Source organism: Xenopus laevis, chromosome 1L (assembly GCF_017654675.1).
Source record: "Xenopus laevis strain J_2021 chromosome 1L, Xenopus_laevis_v10.1, whole genome shotgun sequence".
NCBI lineage: Eukaryota > Metazoa > Chordata > Amphibia > Anura > Pipidae > Xenopus > Xenopus laevis.
In genome coordinates, this window is record NC_054371.1 from 64934790 (window position 1) to 64956834 (window position 22045).

At 39.0% G+C, this 22045-nt stretch overlaps 1 protein-coding gene across 4 annotated transcripts in view; it reads right to left on the reverse strand.

Annotated features, from left to right (window-relative positions):
* The window catches only part of elf2.L (E74 like ETS transcription factor 2 L homeolog), a 58647-nt gene that overhangs the window by 17604 nt on the left and 18998 nt on the right, over positions 1 to 22045 (reverse strand). For all 4 annotated transcript variants that reach the window (XM_041579644.1, XM_041579626.1, NM_001091556.1 and 1 more), the window contains 1 exon segment: positions 21549 to 21714. In XM_041579644.1, the coding sequence (XP_041435578.1) occupies positions 21549 to 21714 (166 nt within the window).

Below are 22045 nucleotides of genomic sequence, written 5' to 3' on the forward strand. Positions count from 1 at the left end.
CGGATTGGTTGGATTGCACCGAGATTGGACGTTCATCGAAAAAAAAAAAATCTTTGCGTCTATGGGGATATGATTCATAAAGCTTTAATAAAAATGAATGTAAACAAGGCTCCAGGGTCTGATGGCATACACCCCCGGGTTCTAAGAGAGCTTAGTTCAGTTTTAGACCAGCCCCTATTTCGGATTTTCTCAGATTCGCTTTCATCTGGTATGGTGCCTATGGATTGGAGAAAAGCTGATGTTATTCCAATATTTAAAAAGGGATTATGATCTCAGCCTGGCAATTATAGGCCAGTAATCTTGACATCTGTGGTGGGCAAATTATTTGAAGGCTTGTTAAGGTATCACATAGATTTCAAAAATTTGTCCTAGTGAATGGCATTATGAGCAGCAATCAGCATGGCTTTATGAAGGATAGGTCATGTCAGACAAATTTGATTGCATTTTATGATGAGGTAAATAAGATGCTGGACAGTGGGGGGGGGGGGCAGTAGATGTGATCTATTTGGATTTTGCCAAAGCATTTGATACTGTGCCCCACAAACGACTGCTTTCTAAACTAAGGTCTGTTGGGCTTAATGAAGTAGTTTGCACATGGATAGAAAACTGGCTACAGGATCGGGTACAGAGGGTGGTTGTTAATGGGACATTCTCTACTTGGAGTAAGGTTCTTAGTGAGGAACCTCAGGGCTCGGTATGAGGTCCACTTTTATTTAACTTGTTGATTAATGACTTAGGGGAGGGTGTTGTAAGTAATGTATCAGTGTTTGCAGATGACATAAATTATCCAGCCCAATTAATTCCATCCAGGATGTGGCACTTGCAACACGATCTTGACAAACTGGCAACCCGGGCAGCTAAGTGGCAAATGAGATTCAATGTTGATAAATGTAAAGTCATGCACCTGGGATGTAAGAATATCCAAGCCACTTATACACTTAATGGGACTGCACTAGGCAAATCCATTATGGAAAAGGACTTTGGAGTCCTTGTAGATGATACACTTGTCTGTAGCATACAATGCCAGTCAGCAGCATCAAGGGCAAATAAGGTCTTGAGCTGTATTAAAAGGGGCATAGAGTCAAGGGAGGAGGGGGTCATTCTTCCACTGTATAGAGCACTTGTAAGGCCCCATCTAGAATATGCTGTACAGTTTTGGTCTCCATCACTCAAACAGGACATTATTGTATTAGAGAGGGTACAGAGAAGGGCAACTAAGCTGGTGAAAGGTATGGAAAATCTTAGCTATGAGGAAAGACTGGCCAAATTGGGGATGTTCACACTGGAGAAGAGGCGCTTAAGGGGTGATATGATAACTATGTATAAATATATAAGGGGATGGTATAATGATGTCTCTAATGCTTTATTTACCAGTAGGTCTTTCCAGCTGACACAAGGTCACCCATTCCGATTAGAAGAAAAGAGGTTCCACCTAAATATTCGGAAGGGGTTTTTTACAGTGACAGCTGTGAAGATGTGGAATTCTCTCCCTGAATCAGTGGTACAGGCTGATACATTAGATAGCTTTAAGAAGGGGTTGGATTGTTTTTTAACAAGTGAGGAAATACAGGGTTATGGAAGATAGCTCATAGTACAAGTTGATCCAGGGACTAGTCTGATTGGAGTCAGGAAGGAATTTTTTCCCCCTCTGAGGCAAATTGGTGAGGCTTCAGATGGGTTATTTGCCTTCCTCTGAATCAACTGGCAGTTAGGCAGATATAAAAAAAAAATATGTTATAACTTGATGGACATGTGTCTTTTTTCAACCTTACTTACTATGTTACCTTTGCCTCGGTTGCGTGACGTTTGTACGCTGGTCAATAAAAGTCAGTTCAGACAACCCTTGAAATTTTAATTCTTCTGCAAATATAACTACGGTTGCCACTAGGTCCATAAATACAGTTAACATTGAAATAGGGATGGATTTGGTTCAGGATTCGGCTTTTCAGCAGGATTCGGATTCAGCCGAATCCTTCTGCCCAGCCGAACCAAATTTGCATATGCAAATTAGGGGCAGTGAGGGAAATCGCTTGACTTTTTGTCACAAAACAGAGAAGTAAAAATGTCTTCCCCTTCTCACCCCTAATTTGCATATCTAATTTAGAATTCAGTTCGGTATTCAACCAAATCTTTCACAAAAATAGTGGATTCGGTGCATCCCTACATTGAAGGCCAATCATTGTTTACCACCCTATACAACACAGTGTTTTGCCACACAAACCAACTTGTTAGCCGTCTGACCCATGTGCTGTGCGCTTCTTTAATGGCAATTATGTGACTGGCCTGTGGAATAACCACTTGTGTAGGTAAAGTGTGCTGCCTAGTTTCTATAGCAATCCTTTTATTTTCACAACTACTTAGAACGATGGCCCTTAGAACAATACCAGTTTGGTCAGTTCTGATGCTAAAAAATCTGGAATTGCCCTCTACGGTCTACTGTGACAATTAGCTGAAAAATGTGGAATCAGTTTCCAAAAATATAGCAGGCAGACACACAGGACCAGGTTTCACATATTTGCAGCCTCCTAAGGGAGGATATAAACATATGGAATGCAAAAGTAGTTTCAATACAAGAAGTTGGATAACCTCTGGACATTATAGTCCTTTGCATTTGCAGGCTACTAAGTTTGATTCAGCAGACAAGTATTGGTGTGTGCGTCTGCTACTTGCAGGGGCACATTTACTTAGGGTCTAATATCGAGGGTTAATTAACCCGCTATATTCAACTGTCGAAGTTAAATCCTTCGAATATCGAAGTTGAAGGATTTACGGCAATTCGTTCGATCGAACGATCGAAGGAAAAATTGTTTGATCGAATGATTCAAAGGATTTTAATCCATCGATCGAACGAAATTCCTTCGATCAAAAAAAGCTTAGAAAGCCTATGGGGACCTTCCCCATAGGCTAACATTGAGGTTCGGTAGGTTTTAGGTGGCGAAGTAGGGGGTCAAAGTTTTTTTAAAGAGACAGTACTTCGACTATGGAATGGTCGAATAGTCGAACGATTTTTAGTTTGAATCGTTCGATTCAAGGTCGAAGTAGCCAATTCGATGGTCGTAGTAGCCAAAAAAACATTCGAAATTCGAACTATTTTTTATTCTATTCCTTCACTCGAGCTAAGTAAATGTGCCCTGCAGTGTCGACTTTGTTCTTGTGTTTACCATTTTACCATCAACAAAAAATGGTCTGTTATTCAAAGTTATTAAATGGATGTTGAATAGCAATTATGTGCACCTTTATCCATTTGGATATCCATTTCAGGCTTTTTTTTGGTCTCAATATCACCTTTGGGGTCCATTATTTGGTCAAGTCCCTCCTTAAGAAATTTACACATATATAATGATTTATGTACCCCTATTGTAAAATAATAAAGATATTATAAGTTACCTAAAGAGTTTCATGACCTTATAAAAGCATGAGGCCAAGATTATACACATGTCTAACCATGCTATAGTTCCAAGAATATTTAATGCAACAAATAAAGCTGGCCTTTCTGCTAAGGGCACACTTTTCTTGCCATTTTTGTTCTAAGAATCGCCGCAAGTAAAACACTCAAGTTGCTTAATCATGAGAAAAACCTTTTACACAATTAAGTGTATTTTACCAGGGAAATTATCAGCAACAAGTTGGAATGAATCTGAAATCCCACCTATACGGGCCCACTGTCACTGCTTGGCAACCCCTCTGCACTATTTATATTTGAAATTAAAATATAAAAAAAAAAAAGTCACCTTCTAAAGGCTTAATGGCCATATAAAAGATCAATCGCTTGGCAGATCTGTGGAAAACTTGTTCTACAAGTGATATACCTACCAATAATATTTTGCAAGGGAAATAATGTTTGAATGAAAGCTCCACCAGCAATTGCTGTACCATATATAGTTAGGGTTGTGATCAATAGCCAAAAGTTATCAGGGCCCCCCTGCACTAGTCACCTGGAACACCTGTGTGGTGAGCCCTGCCAACAAGTGAAATAGATCCCCATTGGAAAACAAATGCTCATTGTACACATGACCACACTCCCAATCTGCCCTGACCAATTGCCAAGTAAGCCAAAACTCTGCCCATGAGTCACAACAACTGCCCACTCCCCCCATTAACAAGCCCTATCCCTTGTGACCTGCAAATCACACTTTTCTATCTCGAGCCCCCCCCCCCCGGCACAAGTCCCTGACAGCAATACCCCTTGTACCCGCTTGATGGTGCCCCTTTCTGCAGTAGTCCATTAATAGTTTTTGGTTGATATTCTAGATACTCTATTTTTTGAGTGAACAAATGAGCCCCAACAACTGGATATGTCAGTCTTAGTGAAGACATATTAAAGGCACAAACCATGCTAGATTGTACTCTTTACAAAACATTATTTCCTATATATGTCATGCTTAAGGTTTGCTTCACTATATCCTTTAGTCTTATGACAACACTGTGTGTTTCTCCCAACATTTAAGTTTTTTGGGGAATAAGTGTTTGCATGCAGGACCAATTTACAATTTATGTTGCCATAGATCTAGGTCAGCCATCAGAAACTTTCTGCCCCTCATACAAGTTATTTGCCTGAACCTCCCCCCATGAACACAAGCATGTAGTACCAACATTTTAGGACACAAACAACAACTAGCATTTAGGTTGGTTTTACTAGGACAAAAGGTTTAACTTGATGAAGTGTGCTTTTAACCACAACTATGACAATAAAAACGTAAAGGGATACTGTCATGGGAATTTTTTTTTTAAAATGAATCAGTTAATAGTGCTGCCCCAGCAGAATTCTGCACTGAAATCCATTTCTCAAAAGAGCAAACAGATTTTTTTATATTCAATTTTGAAATCTGACATGGGGCTAGACATATTGTCAATTTCCCAGCTGCCCCAAGTCATGTGACTTGTGCTCTGATAAACTTCAATCACTCTTTACTGCAAGTTGGAGTGATATCACCCCCCTCCCTCCCCCCCCCAGATAACAGCTCCCTAATACAAGATAACAGCTGCCTGGTAGATCTAAGAACACCACTCAATAGTAAAAACCCATGTCCCACTGAGACACATTCAGTTACATTGAGATGGAAAAACAGCAGCCTTTCTCTCCTAAAGTGCAGGCACAAGTCACATGATCAGGGGCAGCTGGGAAATTGACAAAATGTCTAGCCCCATGTCAGATTTCAAAATTAAATATAAAAAAAAATCTGTTTGCTCTTTTGAGAAATTAATTTCAGTGCAGAATTCTGCTGGAACAGCACTATTAACTGGTTCATTTTGAAAAAATTTTTTTTCCCATGACAGTATCCCTTTAACATAATACTGAAATGCAGGGGGGGGGGACGATTGAGGAAACAGCCTCTGCAACTGCTGAGGGCCCATGAACTAGAACAGGTCTCACACTTTTGACCAACAAGCAGCTGCAATATATGTTGAAAATGTCTTGTTCCCAAAGTTTTGGGGTCCAGTGGTCTTGCTGCAAGGGCAAAATAAGTTTTAACTAGTCATTCCTCTGCTGAAATGTTAATGTAGGTGACAGCTCATATTAAATAGACCACAATAACTAATCAACCTTAGTTTATTCATCACTCAATTCATTGGGGGGGGGGGTCAATGGAGTCTGCCCTAAGTATAAACCCCACACGCCTTCCCTTTTTTTTTTTTTACTCACGTATTAGCTTATTTAAGAAAGAACTCATAGGGGGGAATTCACAAAAGTGTCGGTAAAAAAAGTAACCCAGAAGTGGCGGTCGACAAATGTGTAAAATGTCGTATGAACGGCAAATTCACAAAGGCAGATGGTACCATCTCTGAATGTCTCGTAAGTCTGACAATTTTCTAAAATGTCGTATATCTTTTCATCGTACAAACGACATTTACCAAGACTTTTTAAACGACAATTTGTCTGACATTTTCATTTTGGAGAGCCTAAAGTGTCTGAAAAATTGTCGGTAAAAAAAATGAGTTTACGAGTAATTCATAAAAATGGCGGGAAAAGTGGCGCCGAAAAAACCACGCCCACTTTTAACGACACTAATTCAAAAGTGTCGCACATGTCGGAAAATTGGCGGAGAAATGCTCTGTGAATTTGTCGGCTGTTGCTACGACACTTTCTACGACATTTTAAAGACATTTTTTCATTCCCGACACTTTTGTGAATTCCCCCCATATAGTTTGAGTTACACACAGGAAAAAAGAAATACCATTCTTCCATTAATTTTCAGCATAGATGAATATCTCAAATGTTTTAATAAACTGGGAAATAAATAAAATCGTTTGATGCAATTCCCATTTAAACCATACAAACCAACATGTAAGGTCAAATTTCCAATGGTCAAAATGGTCTTTTGAAAAAGTTTCAAGACAAAACCCTACAAAATGTACCATTACCCTTGTTGCAGCCCTTTACTGTTGGGTTGTAATGACAAGGAAAAAGCTAAAAAAGGACAAGGTCAAATATAGTTTTAAAATATACAACAGGAATATCCAAAAAGAAAGTGTAGTTGTGAATAAACTGCTAAAAAACTTGTAAGGGGACCGTCCCAAAATGTAAGAACTGGCATGAGTTTTCTGTGCCTTGTTATGAACTAAATGGTATTATAAGGCAAATAAATACCATATTTTAGCCAGAAATTAAGTTATTCTCCACCTTTATTCTTTTGGAATTCCTGCATGTTATGGTATGATTTTTCAGTTGATGACAGAGACACCACTGAAAATCTCCACAAAGCTCTATCCCCCATAAATTGCTACATCATCACTTCAATCAGTACAATATTTGGATCCTAATCAGCACAATATTCGGAAAAATAAAAAGAAGCCTAGAATGTACAGAGCATTTCCAGAGCATGCATAATAAGGTATCACTGAACTACTTCAGGTGAATGAGCTCAAGAGGGTAAGGAATATATCACTGAATGCAGCAAACACATATAATAATTGCTTATGATGTTAGCTGCAGGGAATCATGTAAAGATACTGTCACTTTCGGCACAATATATCCAGAACCCAAGCTAAGCTCCCTGGTCTCGGCTCTCACTTCTGCCTTTAACCGCCGCCTTTCATCTCGGGAGGAGCCCTCGGCTAATCGGATGCCGCCAGGTCTTAATAGAGAGAGGAGTAAAGCTAACGGTTCTGGACGAGTGTGAACACCACCAGGAACAGGCAGGCCGGAGAATGTAGAATAGTCAGTGGACAGGCAAAGGATCAGGCTTGGAGAGGTCAGAATAGTCACAGACAGGCAGGATCAGGATTGGAGAGGTCAAAGTAGTTAATCAGGCAGGCAAGGGTCAATACACTAAAGATCAATAGGATTCACAAGGAATATAACACCCAGGAACAAGCTAATTGAACCTAACAACGTGCAATCATTTCCACACTGAAATCCCCTTTTATACTTTTAAAATTTTGCACCATAGCGCGTGAAGTCATCACGCCGGCACATAAACCTGGAAGTGCGCGCCATAAGGAAACCGGCACTTGAAGCAGAAGGAGCTGCGCAGCAGGCGTCCACGCTGAAGGAGCAGCGGTGGACCCCGCTGCCAACTAGACCACCAGGGTAAGTCCTGACAGATACTATATGGTGCAGGAAATCCCATGTGGCTGTCTTTATAATTAGTCACATGGTTGGAAAAAATTATTGTGTGATATGAAGTCTGGCTGCTAAGGTGCTTCTGAGGAAGTGGCGTTGAAACGCGTTAAGCATGGACTGTGTTTGATGCACTGTTGGTGGATTTTCATGCATGTCATTTAATCTTCAATAAATGGAAATATTTTAATCTTCGACTTGGTCTAGTGCTCCGTGGATCAAAGACTTTTTCCGATACTAATTGCTACGCTCTATCCGGAGGCGTGTCAGCGTTGTTAGCACAGCCTGTTTTTGGTCGGTGCCTGACTCTGGAGTTTGGGTGAGTGCTCTCCTATTGTGCCTCTAACTGGCTGCTAAGGTGCAATAACACACAAAGTGAGCCTGGCTTGGAGAAGCACACTGGGGAAAGGTACTTTACCTGCTCTATGCTCCCCGTGCGTGCCATACTCTGCCTGCCCTATGCTCCCTGTATGTGCCACACTCTGCCTGCCCTATGCTCCGTGTGTGCCATACTCTGCCTGCCCTATGCTCCCTGTATGTGCCATACTCTGCCTGCCCTATGCTCCCTGTGTGTGTGCCATACTCTGCCTGTCCTATGCTCCGTGTGCCATACTCTGCCTGTCCTATGCTCCATGTGCCATACTCTGCCTGCCATATGCACTGTGTGTGTGCCATACTTTGCCTGCATTATGCTCCCGTGTGTGCCATACTTTGCCTGCATTATGCTCCCGTGTGTGCCATACTCTGCCTGCCCTATAATCTGTGTGTGTGCCATACTTTGCCTGCCCTATGCTTCCTGTATGTGCCATACTCTGCCTGCCCTATGCTCCCTGTGTGTGCCATACTCTGCCTGCCCTATGCTCAGTGTTCCATACTCTGCCTGCCCTATGATCCCTGGGCGTGCCATACTCTGCCTGCCCTATGCTCCCTGTGTGTGTGTGCCATACTCTGCCTGCCCTATGTTCCCATGTGTGCCATACTCTGCCTGCCCTATGCTCCCGTGTGTGCCATACTCTGCCTGCCCTATGCTCCCGTGTGTGCCATACTCTGCCTGCTCTATGCTCCACATGTATGCCATACTCTGCCTGCCCTATGCTCCATGTGTGTGCCATACTTTGCCTGCCCTATGCTCTCTGTGTGTGCCATACTCTGCCTGCCCTGTGCTCCCTGTGTGTTCCATACTCTGCCTGCCCTGTGCTCCCTGTGTGTTCCATACTCTGCCTGCCCTATGCTCAGTGTGCGAGCCATACTCTGTCTGCCCTATGCTCAGTGTGAGCCATACTCTGCCTGCCCTGTGCTCCCTGTGTGTGCCATACTCTGCCTGCCCTATGCTCTCTGTGTGTGCTGAACTTACCTAAGTGATTTTGGTCAATAAAACTCTCACTATCTGTAGCTTTTGGTGGAAAGCAGCCTCTGATTTCTTCCCTGCAAAATATGTAAATTAAGATCAGCTGCTCTACCTACCTATATGAAGCCAACAAAAAATGCAGGAAGAGATCAATGTCACAGAGCTTTGTGGATTGGGCTTAGGGCAAGAGGGAGAAAAGAAAATCCCCTTCTATACACTTCTATTTTTAGCTGCAATAAGAGGCGGAGCATACCCTTAATGTGACTTTGACATCAACATGGCTGAATTACATCAATCAATTTAAGTGCCAAGGAATCTACAATCTATGGAAGGGACGGTTGTGCCACAGATCATTGCTGAGGTGTTATGCTGAAAATCATGTGCTGGCTGTTGTCCTTGCATTTGGAGCCTCCAAATTCCCCACATGGCAGCCTACCTGTGTGTCTGCAGCTAGGTAAGTGGCACAAACACTTTTTTTTTTACAAGGGTGGGGCTTTTGCACACTTACAACAACACAACTTGACAAGTGTGCACTATGGTTGTTATTTATTTGGCTGAATATGACCCCCCCACAAAAGATTTGGCTAAATATAGAAGCCTAATTTGAAAATTAGTATTTCAGAAAAATAAAACATTTTCTTTAAACAAACATGAACAACACTCAGTAATCAGTAGCTTTACAGGGTGAGCAGAGATCAGCCGAAAATGCATGCTTTTTTGTTTTCGTTCTGATCTCTGCTTAGTAGCTGCTCTCAGATTGATGTTTTGTCTGTCAGTGCAGCCACACACAAAAAAGATGGATCCACTTAACTCTGACTGCCTACAAAATATGGGCAGAAAGAAGCGGGCTGTACTCCCAGTGTGCCCTCAACACAAGGGTTTGGATTCAGTGTGCACACACATACACACTTTTTTTGTGTGTGCTTTTGTTTCTCCTAAAAAGTATTTTATTGTCCTGTGGGAATGCCAACTTACATTGCACACATTTCTATTTTCTAAAATGTTAGATCATTTATAGTGATTATTTTGTATTTTCCACTCCACACTGCAGTTGATTGCTTGTTTGTGTCTGAAAATATATAGTCCAGACTATTTTTAGTCTATTATTTATTTTGCTTTAGTTTTATTGAATCTCCAATGATTTTACTGATTAGTTGATTTTGACTCTAAAAACTGTGCAGCATTTCAATTTGGGGTCCCCCTACTGACTGTGCAGCATTTCAATTTGGGGTCCCCCTACTGACTTCATTTTAGATCTGTAGTTTGGGCTACAAAGATATATTCACCATTTTTGAATATGGCAGAATATACCAAAAAATTTATATATATATAGAACAGGTCTCTATTATCATTGCCCAGGGTTACAAGAGATGTGATCAGTCCGATTTGGCTTATGACCTGAATGCATGTTTAATTTAAAAAAAAAAAAAAAAAAAAAGATCCACTCATTTAAAAACCCTTCAAAATGAGTGGATCATTCAGTATAAAAACAATATTATTTGAGCAGAAAACAATACATATTGTATGATAAAAATGTTAACATTCTTTGGTTTTGCAATATACTAATTTAGACATACAGCTTTAACCGTTATGTTAGAGAATAATGGCAAACATTTATTATGCTAGCAATTTTTGATAATCCTATTTAGTTTCTATTTAATCCCATCTAGTTTCTATTTAGTTCTACTACAAACCACCCCTTTGTTCCAAAAAAGCCTAAGGCATAGGGCTTATGAAGGAAATCCGTTTTAAAAATATTAACAGTCACAGAGGCTAAACACGGACATACATATTAAGTTAATCCTTTCACTCTTCCATTCATTTTTTATCTACTTTATTCGCAGGAAAAATATCTTTCTAATTCTGGCTAGTCTAAAATACATTTGGCAATATTGGACTGCACGTCTATGATACATTTATTCCTTGTGTTTATAAACTGGGCTAAATTCAGTTAAACGTGATTTATCACAGGCAAAAAAGATAATTTCAAATATTAGGTACATAATTAGTGGTTATAAAAAGTACTTAAGAGTATGCAAAAAGTGGCTGCAAGATGGGTCCATGAAAACGTGTTTTACTTTTATGGAGCTTTTTTTCTTTTCTACCCCCTTTATTGCTAGTGTCAATAAGTACAATTAGTCTAACAGTGGTTTGAGAAAAGAAGAGGAAACTGAACAGAAAAGAAAAGTAATACATAAACACTAATTATATAAGTCCACAATTAAACTCCTCTGAGATTTCTTGAGTCACTCACCCTGGGTATCTAGATAGTAATTTTAAATTCTTGGTTGGAGAGAAGCACAATCAAAGGCATATAATCCAAAACTCATTAAATGAAGTTACACAATGCTGAAAGAATGCAAAGCTGCCTTTAAAAGTTTGGGCAATCCTGGTCAAGTTATGTTTTGTTGGTGAAAACAAGTTAACATGTCCTCTGCAGGGAGTAAAAGAACGCAGACATCTTTCTTCAGATTTTAATGCACAATTGCTATTTAGTAGCGGAGCTTAACACTGTACAAATATAGAACAATATATGTAATGAGAGAATTTTTGGCCACCCCATCAGTCAATACTTTGTAACACCCCTTTTGGCAGATATCACAAGGTTATCGCACACAGAGCATTTTCAGAAACTCTGCAGGCTATGTTTTTAAGCATGGGTCCAGATTAAGTTCGAGTCTAAGAAAATTATGGTCTCCCCAAAGTCCAAAAAGTCTTTAGGCTCTCCTCTGCCTGCTTAAAACAATCTTCAAAAACGGAATTGCTGTATTCCTCAACAAACAGGTTTTTTGAGGAGGGGGAATAACAGTTTATATAGTGTAGTATTTCAACACTTAGATTTTTCACCCTTAGTGATTTTTAAAAACCGTTGTGCCTTACTATTTAACACCTTACAAATAGGCTCCCATGAATGGTGTTAAAAACCTCACAGATACAGGTGTCGCCTATAAATCAGTGGAGAACAGGGGGACATCTGTTGAAGTAATAGTATCCTTTTTATTAGGAGTATCTTTTTTAGCAATAGTATCGTTTTATTCTGATTATCCCGGGAAGTAATATATCAGTGTAAAGAAATGTCTGATATCTGTGTACGGAAAGGCAAATTGTGTAGGACTAATAAAGTTGTGCAAAAACTGGTTGATGGATCACGGGAGATAAATCAGGGGGACGTCATCACTCAGAGAAGATGCCATTCAGGTGAAACGCGTTAGCGAGACTACGCTCGTGAGTTGCAGAAGCGCCCTGTTGAAATGCACATTGGGCTCTGAGGGATGCCGAGGAGTCATAGCGTTATATGGGACTTACATGGAAATTCTCAATGCAGTTTTACAAAGAAATTGTTTGTGAGTGTGATTTTTATAATTATTAAATGGTGTTAAAGCGTTTCTGCACTTGCTGTTTTTATCTCTCTATAAAAGTAATGGATGAGGAAGTCGGAGCATGGAACAAATCATATCTTACCCATGCCTATTTCACAATTCAGAAATATGCGTTTGTATAAGCACCTGAGGAAGAGCCATTTGGCTCGAAACATGTCGTGCACCTTTGAATAAATGAATCACTGAATCAGCAATCTTGGTTCTCCAGAGTCCTATTTCTGAATTGTGAAAGTCTGAAGGTCTGGCGGTGCCTAAACTCTGAAGGTGAACCCTACTGAATAACAAAAGGATTACATCATCCATAAAAATATATCCATGCCTATTTCAACTCACGTCTAGTGAGTATATTATACCACTGGAAGCACTAGGACCCCAGCGGTTGATTGTTTAATTTTTCCACCCCTAAGTTACGTGTCCAAACACTCTTTTCCAGAGGTCACTAAACTATAAGAATTTATGTGGCTTGTGATTACACTATCTAGGGTAATAGGCGACACCTGTATCTGTGAGGTTTTTTAACACCATTCACGGGAACCTATTTGTATGCACTAAGTGTCACACGTAAGGTGTTAAATAGTAAGGCACAACAGTTTTTAAAAATCACTAAAGGTGTAAAATGTAAGTGTTGAAATACTACTCTATATAAACCTTCTGTTATTCTCCGTCCTCAAAAAACCTGTTTGTTGAGGAATACAGCAATTCCGTTTTTGAAGTATGTTTTTAAGCAGCCTGAAGCACTGAAAACCACACCCTCATAGATTTCCATTGAAATCACCTTACAAGTGCATGTTGCCAGTGCTTCTTAGGTGATAGTTGCCTGAAAATATTAGAACACTTTTCACTGCATAGTTGTCTTTCATGTGATTTCATTGCAAGTCTATGGCAAAGTGGTTTCAGATATGGGACCTGTTATCCAGAATACAATTACAATTGTAATTATATCCTGATGAAGGGAGTTGTACCCCCCGAAACGTTAATGTTGGTGGTGATACAAACAAATAAAAAAGAAGGGGCACTTTCCCCACTGCAGAAAATTGTGTGTGCGTATCCGTAAACAAAAAGTTGCTGTTGCTGTGGGACCATGCCAGGTCAACAGAAAACCAGCACTACTACTGCAGAGTGTGTAGATTTCGGGTGTGCAGTGTAACAATTACATTATATTGGTCTATGGGAGATGGCCATTCTGCAAGTCAAAACTTTCTGGATAACAGGTTTCCGGATCATGGATCCCATACCTGTACTGCGGTGTCAGACTGCATAAAAATGCTGCACTCATGGGTCATAAAAGCATCCTATGTACTATAAGCCATACACATGTAGCTAAAATCTCAGCCTTAAGGTATGACAGAACAGCTGCTTTGTGAAATAAAGGAGGCTTAAAGGGACCCCAACACTTTTATTTAGGTGCTGTAAATTTTCTTTCAATTAACATAAGAACAAACATTAAGAAAAAACCTTACTCAAGTTAAAAAGCTGTAATTACCTTGCTCCAGGGTTGAACATAGGTAGGAGCCTAGTTAGCAGCAGGCTGGTCTTCTATCTGTATTGTACCTTCAAGTCAAATTTAGTGCCAATTTCCAGTGCTATTGACAGCAAACGTTGGACAGCATATTTTAAAAGGTAACATAGCATCTATGCAGTCCGGGACTGGGAGTCAAAATATGTCCTGCCATTCCAAGTACACAGAGGCTCAAACAGCCCCCTACCAGCCCACTATATGGTAACTTTCTATGGAACCGTACAGCAGCCCCTCTGGCATTTGCCAGAACTCACAGATTGCCAGTCCGGGCTTGCATCTATGGCATCTGTGTACTTTTGTGCCAGCACAGTTTATTCTACACTTGCCAGCATGCAAAAGGCCTTGTATTGTACTTAATTTAGAGAGGAGTGAGACAAATGCTAAGAGGGCTGGTTAACATGATGTTTGAAGCTTTTGCAGCAATGTAATTTTATACTGATTTTAACAGATGTACAGTACTGCAGGTTTCAAGTGATGTCCCACCTAGTGGAAGAATGTAGCAATAATAAATTATAGCCTTAATCAAATAAATGAAATAATTTCTCTAAAGGCTACATTTTCCTATGCAATACCGTACCATTTTTTTAATGTAAATCTTTTTAAAGCAGCCCTAATTATATTACACATTGCTCTGAGGCACACAAATCTTTTGCCGATACTATCCAAATTAGCACAAGGTACTCTAGGCATACAAAAATACTTACACAAGCCTCTACACTTTTGTTTAAAGGGGAATTATCATGAAAATTTAATATAAACTTCACCCCATGCTAATGGAATCCACTAACAATTCTGTACCGCTTCTGAAATCATCAAGTTACCCTCCAGGATTTCCTCTCCGCAATCTCTCTTGCCATGTAGGAATCAGGGCCAGATTATAATTGACAGTTAGTCGGAAGACAACAAAAACACTGTCTAGGCAAAGGCAGCAAACATCAAGGAAGTATTTACAGCTGTCAACCTGGGTTTTTCAGACAACGGTTCTTTGTGTAATTTGGATCTTCATAAAAGTCTACTAGAAAATCATGTAAACATTAAATAAACCCAATAGGCTGGTTTTGCCTCCAATAAGGATTAATTATATCTTAGTTTGGATCAAGCCCAAGGTACTGTTTGATTTTTACAGAGAAAATGGAAATCATTTTTAAAAATGTGGATTATTTGGATAAAATGGAGTATATCTTTCCATAATTCTAAGCTTTCTGGATAACGGGTTTCTGGATAACAGATCCAATACCTGTAGTTTCTACTAGAAGCTGCAGTATTCTTTATCCCACACAGAGGGTGCTCCTGTTCCCTGTCAGTACTCTTATTTAGGTATCAGCAGTACACAGCAGAAAACCTTCTCCTATTCCTAGTGAGTTCAGTCTGCAAGCATGACATGAAAATGGATATCAGTAAGAACTGCTGCCAATGTTATTTTAGTTAAAGGGCAGCTTAATCCTGCAAAAATCTACAGTTATTGAAATGTACCAGATTCTTAAAACTCGTGTACACGCCTACTAGAATTGCAACTCTATATCACAAAGGACAATGGCACAAGGGGCTACAATGCTATTTTTAATGTAGTACTGCAGATAAATGGAAAATAAACATGGCAGCTTTTTTTTCTGGTCCCAGGCTGTATGTAAGGGTGTATGTGACGCATCAGATACAATTATTTACAGCATTTATTTAATTTAAGATTGAATATTATGTAATCTGTATTAACAGCCTACATAAACTACACACAGGCCAGTCATCTGCCAATTTGGTCATTTTCCAAAAACATTTGTAAAACACGGATAGTTGATCAGTCACTTGCTAGCATATTTAGCCAACAGCTAAACATTCTGCCCACCCCTAGCCTCGCCATACCAGCATACTTTTTTTTGCGGCAAATTACAGAATTTTTCTTGTTGTTTTGTTATGCAATATATGATCAATGCTTTATTTTTATCTAAAAGCCCAGTGTAAATAAGCATATTTTTTGTAAAAGGAACAAATACAACATTGCATTACATAATCTTGTGCAATGATTTACATATTGTAATTAAAAAGGATCAGTGTTCCTTTAAATACATAGTGTACTTGTTTGTTTGTGATGATTACATAAATGTAAGAATCTGAAGCGGTACCAGTATTGTACATATTACTAGGAAACACAAAGGGCTCAAGTTACATCCTTTGTGCCAATGGGATTGTTGCATCATCTTTATAACAATCCCCTCGTGCATTCTGAAGCTGATTAGGAGAATGTACAAGCAGACTTCTTCCATAAAAGGGATTTCTTAAAGTCTTTTAACAACAAAACAGATCCACCAAAGGTGCATCAGTGATCACTCTATATAAGGTTTCTTATTCACTTGATTGAGGAGCAGTTTAGTCAGTAGGAATTCACCTGTGTTTTTTTTAAGGTGCAGAGTAGGCAAACAAGTATGCTGTATGCAAACTTCCCCGTCTTTCCATATTTCTACATTATAATTTACCTTCCCTTGCATCAGAGGGAATATGACAGTTCCCTCCCCTCCAACCTCAGATTTTCTACTGCCATTGAGGAACTGTGTTAAAGGGGTGGATCACGTTTAAAGGGGTTGTTACATCTTAACATTAACTTTAAGTATGATGTAAAGCAGGGGTCCCCAAACACCGGGCTGTGGACAGTCCTGAACTGAGCCATCGAGCCTACCCTGCAATTAACGCTGGTGCACCGAATTGGATGCCGTTGCGCAGTCCCCTCCCGACCCCCCCCCGGTCCTTGCAAAAATTTGCAATTGGTTTTCATTTTGTATTATTAGAGGTTTTTGGGTTATTTAGCTTTTTATTCAGCAGCTCTCCAGTTTGTGATTTCAGCAATCCAGTTGCTATGGTCCAAATTACCCTAGCAACCATGCACTGATCTGAATAATATACTGGTATATGAATAAGAGAGGGACCAAATAGAAAGATGAGTAGCAATTGCAATACATGTTTAGCCTTACAGAGCATTTATTTTTTTTAGATGGGGTCCGTGACCCCCATTTGAATGCTGTAAAGAGTCAGAAGAAGAATGAAAATAATAAAAAACGACTAAAAATAAATAATAAAGACTAATTGAAAAGTTGCTTAAAATTGGCAATTTTATAACATACCCAAAGTTAACTTAAAGGTGAACCACCCCTTTAAGTTGTTTTAATATGTTATAGAATTGTCAATTGTAAGCAACTTTTCATTTGGTCTTTATTATTTATTTTGTATCGTTTTTTTAATAATATGCCTTCTTTTTCCAGCATTCAAATGGGGGTCACTGACCCCACCTTAAAACAAATGCTCTGTAAAGCTACAAATGTATTATTATTGCTACTTTCTCTTAATCATCATTCTATTCAGGCCCTCTCCTATTAATTGTTCAGTCTTTTATTCAAACCATTGCATGGTAGCTAGGGTAATTTGTACCCTAGCAACCAGATTGCTGAAAGTGCAAAATCTGCTAAATAAAATGCTAAAATAATTCAAAAAAACTCACAAATAATAAAAAATGAAAACCAATTGCAAATTGTCTCATAATATCACTCTACATCTCCATACTAAAAGTTAACTCAAAGGTGAACAACCTCTTTGATGCTTATCTATTATATATGATCTATTATGCACTATTTGTGTAGCGTCCAAAGAGAGCCATCCAAAAGCAGGTTCTGCTTAGATTTATTTAAAGAGGACAGGAAGCTTGCTCCTGGAGAGGAGGACAATCTGAGATGCAGAAGTGAGGAGGTCTGTGCCAAACTAGTTCTTTGCCTCACATCAATGTCAACAGCACCCTGCAAAGCAGCCAATGTTTTCACTATCCTCTACACACAACCACACATACACACCAGGGAAACACAGTAGCAAGACACAGGGATAATTCACTGCATCTGGTTAAAGCAAACACACTGGACAAAGGTCAGGTCAATATTGCTAGTGTGCCAGTGTATTTGCCATTATATGACAAAAGTTTAAACTTAATATATATTAACTGCAGGCTTTGAACCAGCACAAGGCCTATATATCAGTTATGTTTCTCAATTAAGTAAATACAGGCAGTCAACGGCTTAAGTACGAGATAGGGTCTGTAGGTTTGTTGTTAAAGGGCATGTAAAGTCTAAAATAGAATAAGGCTAGAAATGCTGTATTTTGTATCCTAAATATAAACATGAACTTACTGCACCACAAGCCTAATCAAACAAATAATTTATGCTTTCAAAGTTGGCTACAGGGGGTCACCATCTTGTAACTTTGTTAAACATCTTTGCAAGACTAAGACTGTGCACATGCTCAGTGTGGTCTGGGCTGCTTAGGGGTCGTCATAAACAAAGCTGCTTGAACTCTGCATGGCTGGAAAGTAAGGTGGGGGCTCCCCCTGCTGTTCATAAGTATGATTGTTTCCCTGCTCAGCAGTTAGGGACCATCTGACAATTCCTATCCACAGCAGTAAATGAAGGGAGAATTTCACTGCATACTGTCAGGTTTCTTATAAAAACGGTACACATTTTTTAATTAAAGTATATTGGAGATATGTTTCTTTTTCATTAAAGAAAGTAAAAATGGGATTTTATTTGTTTGCCTTTAAATGCTCTTTAAAGTGATACTGACACTAAAAAACTACTTTTTACTTTTTGAATACCTATAGGTCATGTTGATCATTTTTTGCTGAGAGGTATGGTTTTTGTAAGCAAATGTTAGTTGAAGTTTCTAAACCTGACTGTTTTGCCAACCTGACTGTCCCATCGCAGCCCGTCAGTTAAAGTTTCCAATGCTAACAGATTCCTGCTGCACAAATATGGCAACCCCCTCATACAGGAAAATGGGGCATCAGACAGGTAATGTAAAAGCATTGTGCAAATACTTTATGGCAAAGTTCTAAGTAGATTTCAAAGGAAATTGTATGATAGATGTAAAAAAGAGTTTCATTTCTGGTGTCAACATCTCTTTAAGTTTAATTTGTATGCAAGTTGAAACATATACATTTACTTATTAAATGCAACAAGACATATGTTTGTCTGAACATAGTATTTATTTTTAACTTTCTGTGCTCTGCAGTAGACAACACATGCCAGTGGGGATTGTAACAGATGGTTTATTAAACCGAAATGCTAATAAAGGTCAAGCAAACCCACAGTACATTACTGTAACAGCCTCTGTATGCAAGCATGAGTTGTACTGTATGTAATTACGGTGTATGTAACTGGAGGATTCCCTGTATCTGTTGTGATACAAGTATGGGACCCGTTATCCAGAATGCTCGAGACCTGGAGTTTTCCGACTAAGTGGTCTTTCTGTATTTTGGATCATCATACCTTAAATCTACTAGAGAATAAAGTAAACAAATAAACCCTATAGGCTAATTTTGCTTCCAATAATGATTAATTATATCTTTGTTTGGATCAAGTACAAGGTACAGTTTAATTCTTACAGAGAAAAAGGAACCATTTTTAAAATTCTAGATTATTAGGATAAAATGGAGTCCAGGGAGACAGCCTTGCCGTAATTTGGAGATTTCTGGATAACGGGTTTCCAGATAACGGATCCCATACCTGTACTTCTTGGTTTCTTCCTAGAATGAGCCCACCAACTATTTTTTGTATTTAAAGGAGAAGGAAAATCAGTCACTTGGGGAGTTAGGCACTCAAGTGATTGTAATAACTTATCCAATACTCCGAACTGTTGCTTGTTAGCAGAAAACTGCCCCATTTTCTTAGTGAGCACCACAGTGCAATCCTTTTCAAAATCCTGATGCTGACGCATGCGCAGTTCAAAGAAACAATAAAAAAGCCTGCTATGTTGTTAAAGTTTGGCTTTTCACTCTATTGCACATGTGCACCCATTCGAAGAAAGAAAAAGCAGGAAGAGGACCTCTCCATGGTGTTTGCTGGAAGAACCCTGGGCTAGGCCAGTTTTTGGCTGATAGGAGCACAGGCTCAGGGTATCAGGTAAGTGAATACAATCACAATTGCTGCCTTATAGCAGCAAAAAGTATACATTACATATTTTATGCTACTACTAGACTTTCTAACATTTAAAGCATTTTGTACAGTAGAAAAACAGGTTATTCTTCTGTTAAACATTGCAAACTCAGCTGTCAGGCAGTACTGTGTGCATACTTCAGTTGAGACATTTTTATCTGACCTTCCAGCACCAAGGACCACAGCAAACCTTTAAATAAAATAAATACATTCTCCCGCTACTGCAAGCACAGTTGGTGAGGAAGTCAAAATGAGTAGGTTTTTGCCATCTGGGCAATATCTTACAAGTCTGTTCTAGGTGCTTTTACTTGGTGCCAATATCCAATACAACCCCCCACACACACATAGACTAACATTGAAGTCATTTTCATGATCATTTAATTTTGCAGGTTGCTAAAAGCAGATGGAAGAAGGAATCTAGGACACAGCAGAAGGTGTAAAGGGCAATGGTGCTGAATGACCCATACAAATATTTTCCTTGTAGAAATAAAATGATTATCATACATTTTGTTTTATATGTAAAATAGAAAATTATCAATGTAGCGGTTGGCGGTTCCTATAAAGAAAATGTGGTGTGTGCCATAGGCCTTAGTATCTTTTTTTTTTTTTTATTAATGCCCAGCGTCACCATTTCTATTTTGTATGCTGCATGTCACAGTACCTGATATGTATCAGAGTGTAATACTCCTCCTCTTTTGCCATCAATTTCTATATAAGTTTGGTGTGTCCTATTGCTCAATGTTATAATTATATGCACAAAATGTATTACATTCCAAAATTAGTTTTTAGAGTCTAAGATTCAAATTAGCACAAGGAAAATATATAGTACATATGTTTATACCATAAGTTTAAAAGTTCACAGTATTTTTTTTATTGTGCTTTAGTGCATTTCTTTGTCAAGTACAGAAAGGTATTTTAACTGAAAGTGCCAAGAATTGGCTTTTTTTCCCATTTGGTAAGTACTTCAACTAGTACAAGTACTACTTAGATTTAGGTACTTGCTTGGATACTGTTACAGGTATTTATGCAAACAGAGAAACTACAGTGCCCCGCTGGTCCCAAAATATAAGTTACTTGTGAAATATTTTAGTTAGTTATTTACATTCAGTATAGTCTAGATGTTTAGTAGTGTAATCAAAATGTGCTTGCCCGTGCATCTATACTGGGATTGTAAGCACAATGCCTGCTTGTCATCATGTACTGGGGGGTTGTCATCATACTGTGCCTGCTTGTGCATCTATACTGGGACTGTAATCTTATGAAGCTTGCCTGTGCAACTGTACTGCCAACATTATCATGTTGTGCTTGCCTGTAAATCTGTACTGGTGTCTTAATCATATTGTACTTGCCTGTACAACTATAATGGGATTGTATTCATACTGTGCATCTGTACTGACATCACAATCATATTGTGCTTGCCTGGCATCTGTACTGACGTCACAATCATATTGTGCTTGCCTGGCATCTGTACTGATGTCACAATCATATTGTGCTTGCCTGTGCATCTATACTGCGAATTTCTAACCAAGGCATGATCCGTGTGGTTTTCTTTCAGGTGCTGGAGTTTCCTCCCACAATACAAAAACATGTGGATAAGTTAAATGCCTTTTGATAAATCTGACCCCATTAAATGTATCTTTCTATTCCTGTGATAGGGATGAAATTGTAAATACCTCTGGGGCAAGGTTCCTCTCTGCAAAAATACTGCTTAATAAGTTGGTAATATATAAATAAAAAGTTTAAAAACAGAACCTCTAAAGCAAGGTAAAATAGTACTCACCTATTTCCACAGACTCTGTTTCCACCTCGTGCTCTTCTGCAACATCCTGCATCATAAAGGTCTCATCGTCATACACCAGAACCTGGGCTGCATAACCCTGTTCCAGCCGGGCACTAGGAACTGGCTCCACTATCACAGCAGGGTATTCAGTTACTTGAACTTCTTCCTGTAACAACCAAATAAAATGAACAGTAACACCAGAAAATGTAAGGATTCTAAAGTAATTATAATATATTTTAATATAAATATATGATAATGTACTGCTGACCTACACTGGTAAAGTGTATGATTTAAAAAGACTACTCTAGTTTATATAAAAAAGCTGTTGTGTAGACATTGGGACACCCATTTAAGCTGTAAATCAGATAATAAATAAATTCTGCAGAATACAATGGGTTTAGTTCTTACACAAAACGGTACACAAGGGTCAAATGCCATTAATGGCTCTCTACAGGACCATAGAATGAAAGCCTCTCTCATAAAAAACAGGGCATTTA